At 40.8% G+C, this 12,579-nt stretch overlaps 1 protein-coding gene across 1 annotated transcript; it reads right to left on the bottom strand.

Annotated features, from left to right (window-relative positions):
* Window positions 1-551: 551 nt before the first annotated feature.
* On the bottom strand, window positions 552-2,560 carry LOC308318122 (uncharacterized protein). Its single transcript, XM_080767526.1, has 4 exons — window positions 2,437-2,560; window positions 2,281-2,334; window positions 1,576-1,726; window positions 552-1,428 (listed from the first exon to the last, which is right to left on the bottom strand). Exons 2-4 carry the CDS (start codon window positions 2,318-2,320, stop codon window positions 852-854), a joined length of 768 nt encoding a protein of 255 aa, XP_080623652.1. The 5' UTR covers window positions 2,321-2,334; window positions 2,437-2,560; the 3' UTR covers window positions 552-851.
* Window positions 2,561-12,579: the final 10,019 nt, after the last annotated feature.

Here is a 12,579-nt window from a genome sequence, read left to right as displayed (position 1 = left end):
TTTAGGATAAAGTTCAGTATCTGTTCTGAGAAACCATGATTTAGTTTACACAGTATCATGATTTATTCACTTGGCATTGGCAATGAATATCATATAAAATCACATAAGAATTGCCATGTAGCCAATCCACCAATGTAGGCCTCTCCATGTCGCATCAATCATGCATCTCTCTCTAGTCAATTTGACTTGATTTTACTTTTCTGTTTAAATAAAGCATAAGGGGGACTTATGGCAAGTACTAACAGGTACAAGAACAATGTCTTGCCTGCCACTTTATAAACCCGCTGGATAGCAAACTGTGTGACAGTACATGTCAGGACATGAGAGGTGAGACAAGGTTATGGAATCTAGTAAATAACTGTGGCTTACTCAAAGAAAACAGTAGCATGTGTCCTAGCAGTAAACATCACAAGGGTTCGGTGGACCCTGTGTGTGCATATTTAGTTAATAATCAGTGCCATTTACTTTTTTCTTTCTTCAGTTGTCATTGTTTTACGTGTTTTGAAGTAAATATTGACCAGCTTGGGAAGGAATCAACAGTTGTGTTCATATATGCATGCCTTTATTTTGGTTGATAATTTAGAACAATTACAAAACAGTAACACTTCAGTTACACTTTCAAACAACACAGCACAAGACAAAAACAGTATGTACACGCTTGATGAGTGCAGAGGCTGGCTTACTGTCTCTAAACCTTGCACTGAACAATAAATACAATACGCCCTCTGTTCATTTCTTATAATACAGTTCAGGTAATGACATGAATTCTTTGGATGCTTGACTAAGCCACATGTAGTTAGACCAAACAAGGCCCATCTTAATAAATCATGGATCATGTCGAGGTCAAGGTCTCAGTTGGCATTGACAAACGACTGATAGAGGGAGCTGAGCTGGGCCTCGAGGTCCCGGGCATAGGGGTCCAACTTCTCTCTCAGGTCCTCGGCGTAGGGGGCGACCATCTGCTTGACGAGCTTGGCTCTCTGGGCCACTTCCAGCTGGATGTTGTCGGCCATGGGCGACACGGTCAGCTGGAACTCCTTCAGACGCTCGTCTACCTTAAGCTTCAGCTCATCTGCGTAGGGCCCCAACTGAGCCTGCAGCTCCTGGAAGCTCTGCTCCAAGCTGGCCGTCAGCTCCTCCTTCTTCTGCTCCAGGGTGACCCTCAGCGTCTCGGTGTCCAGGGTCTCGGCGTAGGGTGCCAGCTCCTGCTTGAGCTGCTCCAACCTCTGCTGGACCTGGGTCTTCATCTGCTCAGCATATGGCTCAAGCTTGCCCCTGACACTGGTCAGGTCCTGGCTGATGCGTTCTGTCAGCACCTCTGCCTCCTGCGTGATCTTGGAAACCAAGTCGTGGGCCATGGGAGGAAGCTTCTCCTGCAAGGAGACAGCATACTGGCTGGCAATGTCAGCGCTCTCTGTGATACGGGCACTGGATGGTAGAGAGAGACAGTGGGATAGTTATTATGTTGGTCATGACAGGTCATCATATCCAGAGTTCGCGTAATACAAAGCCAATGTCGTGAAATATACTGCAACATGACAAGTGACATGAGATGCGAAAGGTTACGAGACTCACTTGACTTCCTGGCCAAACTGAGTCTTCCTGATCATCTGGAGTGTGTCATCAGCTGTCTGGGTTGCCTTGGCGACATAGTTCCAGAATGCATCCGTCAATACTTCCAGCTGTAGTTTGGGTTCATCAGCATAGAAGAGGTTGGCATGGCAGCCTGGTGCATGGAGAGGATGTCGTTAACTCCATGAGCACATTGAGCACTGATGGTTTTGTGTTAAATTGCCACATCTGCCACTGTTATGCTGCACCGTATGTACTGCACCTGCTGCCATTTCTAACCTCACCTTAGCGCTGCACCTCGTGTCTGACGTCATGCACTACATATATCAGCTATGATTTATGCTTAAGTATGATGTACTGTAGCTTTGCTTTTTTTCTCCTTGCTCATTCCTCTATTTCTATTTTTTATACCCTTTTCTGAAAACTACAAAATACTGTAGTTGCACGAAAATTGAATTTCACCCGCCACTTTGCACCAGTAAACCTGTGTGACAACATGAAGTTGATTCTGATTCTGCTTTCAATTCAGATATACGTTTCTTTAGCTTAATGTTGTGCTGGTTAGAGAAGCTATGCTAACCTGTTTGGCATATTATATTGTGTACTTTTGTATTTGTGTAACTATTGCAGCGAATGCCAAACACAAGGTATTATGTGAAACTGGACATTACAATCAAATTATGTTATGCGAGGAAAAATGAAGCTTACCAGACAATACCGCAATAGCAAGCACCACAAACACCTTCATGACTGCGTCTCTTCCTGAAAAACAGACAAAACACTGATGACGTTTAAATTCAAAGAGGACTTGAGTTCCATTGCGTTTCCATCATAATATGTGCTGAAGTCTGGTTTAATTCCTACCTGCTTCCCCCTGTGGATCTCTGAGAGGTCAGTGTGTTTGTGAGTGTGTCTGGCTGGTGCTTTGCTGTATATATACTGCAGTCAGGTGAGAGTTGTAGCAGGGAGCCCAAAGTCCAGGAGTCACTGCCAGGTTGTCACTGCCACGCTTATTCTGTTGCTGCCACACCTCTGGCTCATCACATGATAGGCTACCCGATGACAGTGGTGGAAAAAAGTACTCAAATGTTTTACTAGTATCAATACTGCAATGTAGATGTACTCTGTTGCAAGTAAAAGTCCAGAATAAAAAAATGTTACAAAAGTATTGGCATGAAAATGCACTTAAAGTACCAAAAGTAAAAGTACTAATTATACAGAATCTTTTGAAAATGAGTGATCTACAAGCTCACAATGTGTCGCATTGTGAGCTTGTAGATCCCTATATTCAAATGGCCGGAATATAAGGCTGAAGTGGTTAGTGTGTTTAACAATATAAACAAATTACAAAGTAACTAAAGTTTTCTTTAAATTGTAGTGGAGTAAACCACTACAATTTTGATGATGACCACAACGGACGGACGGACGGACGCACACGCACACTTTTGAAAACTTGTTTTGACAAAATGCTACACAGCTTTCACACAACCACACAAAAGTAGCAAAACACCTCCGATTGTTTTTTAACATAACATAAAAGACAATTCGATACTATGCAATAAGCTATTAAAATCACACATATCTGTCACTGTGAGTGCCACACATTGTTCATAGGATATGATTCTAAACTGTTTGAAACAGTTACACAGTTAACTCAGATAACCTCATGCAAACACTACTGTAACTCAGATATCCTCATGCTCACCCTATTGGACTTTGTAATAAGGTCAAGCAATGAGACGGAAACGACTAAAGATGCTCCTACTTTCTTGAGTATAATAGGTCACACGGTCACACGGTCACACACACACACACACACACACACACACAAAATGTGGTTGATGATGAATGATTAATGATGATAATCTTCAGATGCATATTAAGTTACCAAAATATGGCTGCTGAAAAATCCAGTTTTGCAAATTTTACAGTCATGTTTTGAATTATTTCCTGACTAATTCCTCAACAGTGAATTCCTTCCTGACTCAACAGTAAATTATTTCCCAAAAGTGAATTATTTCCTGACTCAACAGTGAATTCCTTCCTGACTCCTCAACAGTGTATTCCTTCCTGACTCCTCAACAGTGAATTCCTTCCTGACTCCTCAACAGTGAATTCCTTCCTGACTCAACAGTGAATTCCTTCCTGACTCCTCATCAAGTGTTTGCAAGTAATAGCTTAAAAAACATTCAAAGAATAATTGTTGAGCCCACGTCTTTTTGACAAATCCTGAAAATAGCGTGTCAACTCTGGTGAACTTTGTTCTACAACAATGGCTGTTTGCTTCTTCATAAACTATAGTGGTGCAGGTCAGCTACCCTTTGGTCAGTCCATTGACACATAGTAAGATTGGACACAGATATCCCACTGAAACTAAAGATGCCAATTGGCACAGCACCAAACTAATAAGGGATTATAAAAGCATAAAATAAACATCTGATATCAAAGTCATTGGGGATGAAAGGCTCAGTCTTCCCGGGTTACATGAGGCTGATGAACGAAATCAAGAATCCTGAATTAACCTTGTTGTGGCCCTGCAATTTGAGTGTCAGGATATCATTGAAATATTAATTCTCAAATCACACACTATTACCCTGATATTATAACTGTGCTTATGTAGCCTACAAAAAAATGAACCTGCATCATTAAACAATGAAAGACAATTAATGTGTCATGGTCACAGATGAACAGTGTATTTTGCACTGAGGTAATGAAATTACCCTACCTTCAGAATAGCAGTAACCTGATTACAGAAACATCCATGTGAGCAAACATGGTTTCCATTTTCACATTAGGGATGAAGAATAACTCAGTTATCTACATTTCTGCTGGAGAAACCTGATTACTTGTGTAGCCTTATTCAGGTTTATTAATAGTTATCAATATCTGTGAAAGTAATCTGGATTATTTTGAGACAGATCCGATACCGATATCTGATTTTTATGGCCGATATGGCTGATTTCGATATCTTCCATCGATATCTATGTGGCAGGGGTAAATACTCCACTTTAGAGTAAACCTCTAGTCTGCTCGTCATGTTTCAGGGCTGACTACTGGTGTCAGCCCAAACTGGTGGGACTGGTGGGAGTACTGGTGGGTCCAAATCAAAGCTATAGCGAAGACATGCTATGTGTGTTTTGTTGCGGGCCCCATGGCTCTGGGGTTGCCAGATTCTGTGGTCAGGTCTATGAATACAAGCCAAAAGAACCAACCAGTTTGAGCCTCATTAAAGCTATTTTTTTTAAAGAATTGTGAAAGCAAGCCCAAACTAAAGAAACGTGCAACTATGAACATCGGAGGCCTCACAGTTTCAATGCAAACCAGTCTGTTGCAATCAGTGATAGGGACCTTTAGTTGTAGTGTATGCTCAACAACTTAAAAATACCAAAATAAATAAACTATTAACAAAACGTAAAAATGTTGTGGGATAAGGGATTGAATTTTATTTTTATATTTTATTATGTCTGTTTAATACTTGCCCCTGGGCTTCTGTTACAAAAAACCTGAATAAAAAGATTGAACGCATAAAAATGTTGAACACATGCATATGCTGAATCTTTAATTCATATATTTTAATTACAAGATACAGATTTGTACATGCTGCTTTCATAGGCTTTTTGTGCTAAAGAAGCAGGTAAGAAAACTGTTACCTGTAATTGTGTTGTGACAATAACGTGTATTGATTGATTGTTTAACTATGCCAGGACAATATTGATATAACATTGATAAGACCAAGGAGGTGATTGTGTATTATAGTAGACTGAAAGGTGAACACATCGAATCTACATCGACAGCATTGTGGTGAAGAGGGTCAGTGACTTTGGACCCTGGTATAGGACCCTTTTAGAGCACAAATGTACAGCTGGGGTTATAGGACCCAGGGAACATAGGGCCCTGGGAATAAGACCCTTTGTTATGTCCCCATTAATATAAAGATGGAGAACATTATGTAGGACCCTGGGAACTTAATGTATAAGCGTATGGCCCTGGGACGCATGTCCTCCTGATGCGTTTCTCTCAACATGCTCCCCCCCCCCCCATCTCCTTTTCTTTTTTTTCCTATGGTGTAAAGAGAAGTTTGTGGCGGCGCGACCCATGTTGCAGCGGCCCGTGCACTCAGCACATCGCAATTTCGTTTTTTTCTGCTGTTCAGTTGTAAAAAATGACAAATAAAGCATTCAAATTCCAACTTTCATTATTAACTATTCACCACAACATCATGGATTCTCAAATTATTTATGCAGGACCCCACGTTTGAAAGCTACAGAAAAGTGTTTACTGTACCCATTAAGACATGTGAATCCCTTGACTCCTTCAAAACTGCTCTCAAATGTCACCTACGGACGGCTGCAATTTGAAACTGGCCCACGTAAAATCGGAATCCCCCACCCACCCCTTTTCCGCCTCACTGTTTTTCCCCCTTTTTGGCTATATAGAAGTGTATATTTCTACGTCTCTAAATGTTATGATGAATTGAAAACGATGGACCCTCTTGTAAACAAGTGTAATGCTTTATGGTGTCACCGTGTCATCCACTCACAGTTAACAGTTTTTGTATGGAGTTGTGCTTGAAATGTACTGTAATTCTGCAAACTGTTAATAAATACTTCAATCAAACCCATTCATACATTTTCAATTTAGTCATTTAGCAGATGCTCTTAATCCAAAGCGATTTACAGTAAACAGTAAATGGAGTGATACAGTAGGCTACAGTATATAGCATATGTTGCCAGAACCTTAAAACATGTATTTACACATGGGCTTTTCAAATACAAATAGAACAGTTTGTTGGACACTTTCTTTTTTCACTTGTCTATATGCCCACCATCACCTTCCCGTAACCCGGCCCGCTTAGGTCCTGACCCATAGTTTGAGAATCTCTGTTTTATATGGCATTACTGTAATCCATTGACCATCAAAACATAGGTATAGACATCACATATTCTGTATCATCATGTTTGGTTCAAGAGATATACGCAAAATACATCATTTTGTTATGGCGGAAAGTCAAAGGTCTGCATGGCCACAAGGGGTGTTTTTCTATGGCTCCATCTGAAAATATTCAAGGCCCCAAAATGTACAATTTCATACTTTTGTATATAAAAATTGCGCTCTGTGTGAACTGACTGGTGCAATAATAATAATACCGCAGTGTTCAATGGGTGAGTGAGTGAGTGAAATATGATTTTCATGATGATGTTCATGTCTTTAAAATGCTGTTTGCCGTACATTCGGTTGAGTACCACTTTGAGACTAGTACACAAGGGGGCTCTTTCAAAGATCAAGCTAGCAGACAAGCAGACCCGGATGTATCCTTTCCCACTGGGGGGGGGGGGGGGCAGGAGAAAATGGTATGGGGGCTGCTTTGCGGCGCGGGCGGAACAAAATTGGGAGGTCAAATCCGCCAAAACCCCCGAAATGCATAGAAAACTATGTATTTTACCACAGTTATACCTACAACACACAATCATCTATCATCCATCTATTTTATTTATTTATTTATTTTTCTTTAGTTGTGAGACACAAGATTTGTATCTTGTACAGGGCTTATATTAAGCAAGTAAGCATCAATAACATCAGTTGTCTGCTTTTCTGTGAAAGCCGTAACAAATGCTTCCTTTTAAGTTAACATATTTGGATTTTACCAGAAAGATAACGCCATAAATCCCTCAAAGTTATTTCAACATTGTCAGTCACTTGGCATAGGCTAGCAGCACACAGCAATAACAGCATGCATGCATTGTCAGGGAGCGTGAGAAATACCCAACACAAACGTTAGCACATTTGTTTTGTGTGTTTCTTGTCGAAATGAGCAGGGAATTTATATTTTACGGCCTATCCCACGAGGTGGCAAATCTGCCTATGACAGCTGGGTGACATGGCGTCTTTCTTCAGATGCTACGAGAGAAATAACAAACTGACTGTCTCCCATTCTTCACTGTTTGTTCAGACTGGTGCAGATCAGTTTTAAAAATAGTGGACAGTGGTCAACGGATCAACTCATTGCGTTTCATGTAGTAGATGAATTCCCCATTTGTACTAGCTAAAAAAAAAAGATCAACATACTTGCAAATGATGCTTCAGGCTCTAAGTGTAATTTATTTTGCTTTGTATTCTGTACTCTGAGTCTTGCCTCCCCAGCCCTCAAGTCTAATTTCCTCCTGGGGGGGAGGAGGGCATTTTCAGACCGGGGGAGATGGAGAGGGAGGGGCTGTTCAGCTCTGAGCAGGGCACTATGGAGACGCACAAGTTGTAGGAGGGACGCATGCAAAAAGCGGTCTGACTCGGAGATTTTTCTTTTTTGAATGATGAAATGGTGTTGGTTTGGTGGTGGTGTGACAGTTGTAGTTAGTAGCGTAGTGTTTCAAATAGTAAGTAATATAAGCACTTTCATTTAAAATATCTTTGAAATTTGGGATCTTTGCATGCCATCATGTTTGGTGGGGCAGTCAGGGCATTTAGGGGGGCATTGCCCCCCCGTGCCCATGCCTATATCCGGCCCTGCAGACAAGGCAGAGTCAATCATTTCCAGTATGCAACCTCTGAACTCTGACTGATGAATAAGATACGTGGGAGTCTGGGAGATAGATAGGTGGAGAAAAATAAAACATTTTAAACAAATGTAGCAAGCGTTGCCTAGAGTATACCCCTTGCGGACACTGGTCAACAAAGTAGGGTTTAAAGTGGTTAGAATATTACTTATAATTAAGCACAGATGGTGAAAATATTGGTTTTGGTATAGTAGAGACGTGTGTTCAAAATACTCAGGAGAGTATATCTGTAGAGTAGTTTTGCACTACCGAAACTGAAACTTCGTCCTGCTATTAGGCTGCCACTCCTTCTACTCTGATAACGAGATGCATTCTAGGACTATGATGCAAGGCAAAGCAGTCAGTTCATCACCCTGCAGATTAACAGGGAGTTTCAGTAGTTTCAGTAGAGAGAGGAATTAAGGCTTTGTTCATACTGCAGGCATAACCACATTGTCCCTCAAATCTGATCTGTATGTACAGTATGAAATTACTACGCCATCCTCACAAATAGGAGTGAGGGATGGATAAAAGCACTATATAAATGCACCATTCACCATAGCAATAACCATAATACTGTCTATACTGGACAATGTAAATGAACAAGGTAAGGTTCCCCAATTTGGTGCAGGTTCAGAATGAGCCAGCTCAGTGGCCTTGTGGTTAGAGTGTCTGCCCTGAGGCTGGGAGGTTGGGGTTCAATCCCTGTCCGGGTCATACCAAAGACTCTAAAAATGGGACCCAGTGCCTCCCTGCTTGACACTCAGCATCAAGGGTTGGATTGGGGGTAAGTCCCTGCGACATACTAGCGTATGTCCAGGGGGTGTACTTGTACATCAAGCTGCCTCACGCTACAGAAACAGGAGATAGGCTCCTATGGGCCTCATGGCTCGACAAGGCTACTTACTCAGAATGAACAGAACCACAGGCTGATGTAACAAAAGTGTCAATATTATTCAACATGTAGGAAATATATTCAAGTTAAAATATAGAAGGGAAGAGGGGTTATTATAGATGGGAAATCATGATCCTAAAAGTGGGACTGAGCCCAATTAAAGGGCAGGTGATATGGGGTGAAGGCTTCAGAGCTTATAGTGGGTCCTCCAAACGAAACATACACAGCAATTAATAAACTAATCAAATCAAAACTCCCATTGAATACCACAGGAGTGGCTGTGGATGTGGTTAAGGAAAGAACCTGGATGCTCTGGAAATACAGAGGATAGGCCATAATCAAAATGGGAGGCATACCATTTTGGGTTTATGATCCGGTCGGGAGCAGATGATAACTTACGTCATGTTGTAGTCTGGTTTGTAGTCATCAGGCCAGAACCCCCAAACCGGAATCAGAAGCCAAAATAATAAAAAGCCTTGATGTGGCGTATGAATCCGGCAAGTTTCTTCAAGACTAAAAACAATCAGGGGGGAACAAAACAAAGCAACACCGGGAATATATATATTTTTTATCATCTGGTCTAGAGACTAGAGTCTAGAGTTATAGCAGGCTACCGCAAGGTTATGCCTCCAGGTCAGCAACAAACACTCAAATCAGGCTTCTGGCCAAACATGAGGCCTCAAACCTTTTTCACCCGTTTTATGCACTACCCTTAAAGGGGCAGTGCTACTTTAGGACTGACTGTTCTGTCCACACTGTTATCATATCAATTGGGTCGAAAAGTTGATTGTCATCCCTTAATAAACGTATTGGGAGCTCAACAGAGTGTGCGGACATTCTACCTTCTTCTGTGCGTGCTTCCCTTTTGGATTTTAACCCAGAGATCACCCAAGAAGCTGAGTTACTGGGAGAGTGTATTGTTTGTGCGCGGGCTGGACATCTTCAGGGACAAGCAGGAGTCTTTTGTGTTAACGAGGTTGATTTAGCCTATAACCAGTCAGATTATTAAAACATTCTAATCATAATGCCATTTCCACCCGGTCAATTTTCTGTGTCCCCTTAATTTACTAAATTGATAGAAATAGTAAGTAAATAAAAATACATAACTGACGAAGTTGGTACATTCAATATCCACAGAGGCTGATGAGATGGTACGTACCTTATTAAGGAATAAGGTCTTCATCTAAAAAATAACAACTGTTTAATAAAGTTGTGCAAATGAAGACATCTGCACATATATTTTTATAATGCTGTTGCTACTTGTCCAATATGGGATTTTATTTTACTTTATTGCACAACATAGTCTACTGAACAAGTCTATTATGTGTAACCACAACTCTCTGTGTGCTACAGGCAGAGCTCTGGGAAACCATACATCCACTGCTCAGTGAATACCCCCTGCTCAAGGCATGGCTATTCGGTTACAATACAATATAGAACAAGATGATTAAATGGGTATTGGAATTCTCATCATGATACTTGAGCTCTTGTGCTTAGATTAGGCAGCGGTGGCTCAGGACTAGACTGTTTGTCTCGGAAGGTGCCTGATTCGGCTCGTCCTGGCTTTGTGTCGAAAATGTCCTTGAGCAGGATTAACCTCTAACCTCTCCCGATGAGCACGTTGGTGCCTTGCATGGTTGCCTCTGCCATGTGTGAATGGGGGTGGAGGGCGGGGAGGCAGACCACGTTAGACATAGGAGCCATTTACCTTTTTTTTTAAGAGATACATGTATATGGCAATGTTTACCTTCCAAACTTTGTTCGTCAAAGTGTGCAAACTTTCTATTAGCCGTTATGTTGGGGCTTAAAATGTAATATCTTCCTAAACCAACCCTAAACTCTGTTTTAATAATGACACGAAATGGTACAATCAGCTACACAGTGCTATCACAATACACCTTTCCAAAGAATTGACGCCATCTAGTGACTGTTCACTTGATTAGGCAAATGGCTAAATTGCATCAAAATGCTAAAAATAAAATGCTTTGTCTTAAGCCGGGAAGGGGGACCATTTTGGTGCTACACTATATCACCTATCTTTTTTCTTTTTTTAAAGATTAGTTTTTTGGCTTTTCTTCCTTTATTGATAGTATCAAGTGAAGATGGACAGGAAAGAGGGAGAGAGAAAAGGGGAGAGATAGCCTATGCAGCAAAGGTCGTCATAAACAGGACTCAAACACGCGACATGTTGTCAGGCCAATTAAAGCCTATATGTGGCATGCGCCTGGACCACTTGGCCACCTACTGTATAGCACCTAGCACCTGTATCTTAAAGGTGCTATCACCTTTGTCATGGTGCTATAGTGTGTGTATAGCCCGTAAATCCTGCAGCTTTACCTTTAGAATTACCTGTCCTGAACTAAGCTGAATCACACACCCACCAAAACAACAGCTGAATATATATATATAAATAAAGCGTGGAGAGTGTACTATTGTGATTTTTGGAACACAGCAAAATCGGTCATGAAAATGTCAATCAGTGTTGTTTGTTCAGTATCTGGTTGCAAAATCGGCCACTGTGCCACCAGCATCACCTGTAGGGACCGGGCATGTTGAGGTTTGTCTCTGCTTGTCAGTACATTCAAGATTACCTTCTTCCTTAACCCATTAAGACCTGAGGCTGATTATACAAAATTAATCTTCTAAATCCGTACAGTTTTCTGAAAAGGTTTTGTTTCTTTATTCATTGGTGCTCAAACCTTTTCATGTCAAGGACCACCCAAAATTGTATACATGTATTTGGCAGCGGACCCCCATCTCAAAATCTTTTGACCCAGAGACCCCCAGAAGCAAAGACATTTTATATATATATATATATATATATATATATATATATATATATATATATATATATATATACACACACACACACACACACACACACACGCAAATAAATGACTTCAGCGCTCTATGGCATGGATTATGCTTAAATTATACTACAAAATAATCAATGTGCAAATGCAAAGTGAAAATTGTGTTGGGGGTGTTAATGCCAATTTTTTTCATCTTTTTTCATCAAAATATTAATAATCTGGATAGGCCAAAGATTTGGACTGCCAGTCTGAATATATCCTAATATAAGTATGGCATGTGACATTTTACGTTACATGTTGGTGTATTTTTGGACATGACAAGCCTGTGTGCAGTTTGCAAAAGGCATCTGAAACAATTCAAGGCTACATGTATGCGCGGGACAGGATTATAGGCTGATTCAGGGTACATGTGTTTTGGTGTGGATTTCTCTTTTAACTTAAGCAGTTAAAAGTTATTGCTCTACCGCTTCTATCATCATCTCCACTATACCCTGCTGCCCACCTTACCAACTGACAAATAACATTCTTCCAGATCCAGCTGTCACAGACATGATACATCCTAGATATTATACATACATACTTTACCCGTACAAACAAATGCCATGTTTTATTACTTACAGCAGAACATTACTTTTTCATTTCTTTAATGCAATCAAAGGTAGGCCGCATGCATGCTCTTTCCTCTGCACTCCACAATCAACTCCTTGGTTTTGTTGACATTGACAAAAATAATATTTTAGTTGTCTTAGCACATGTATTCCATACATTC

Source organism: Protomyctophum bolini (assembly GCF_963924005.1).
Source record: "Protomyctophum bolini genome assembly, chromosome: 7".
NCBI lineage: Eukaryota > Metazoa > Chordata > Actinopteri > Myctophiformes > Myctophidae > Protomyctophum > Protomyctophum bolini.
The sequence above is the reverse complement of the archived record's forward strand: the minus strand, read 5'-3'. Positions and strand labels throughout refer to the sequence as shown.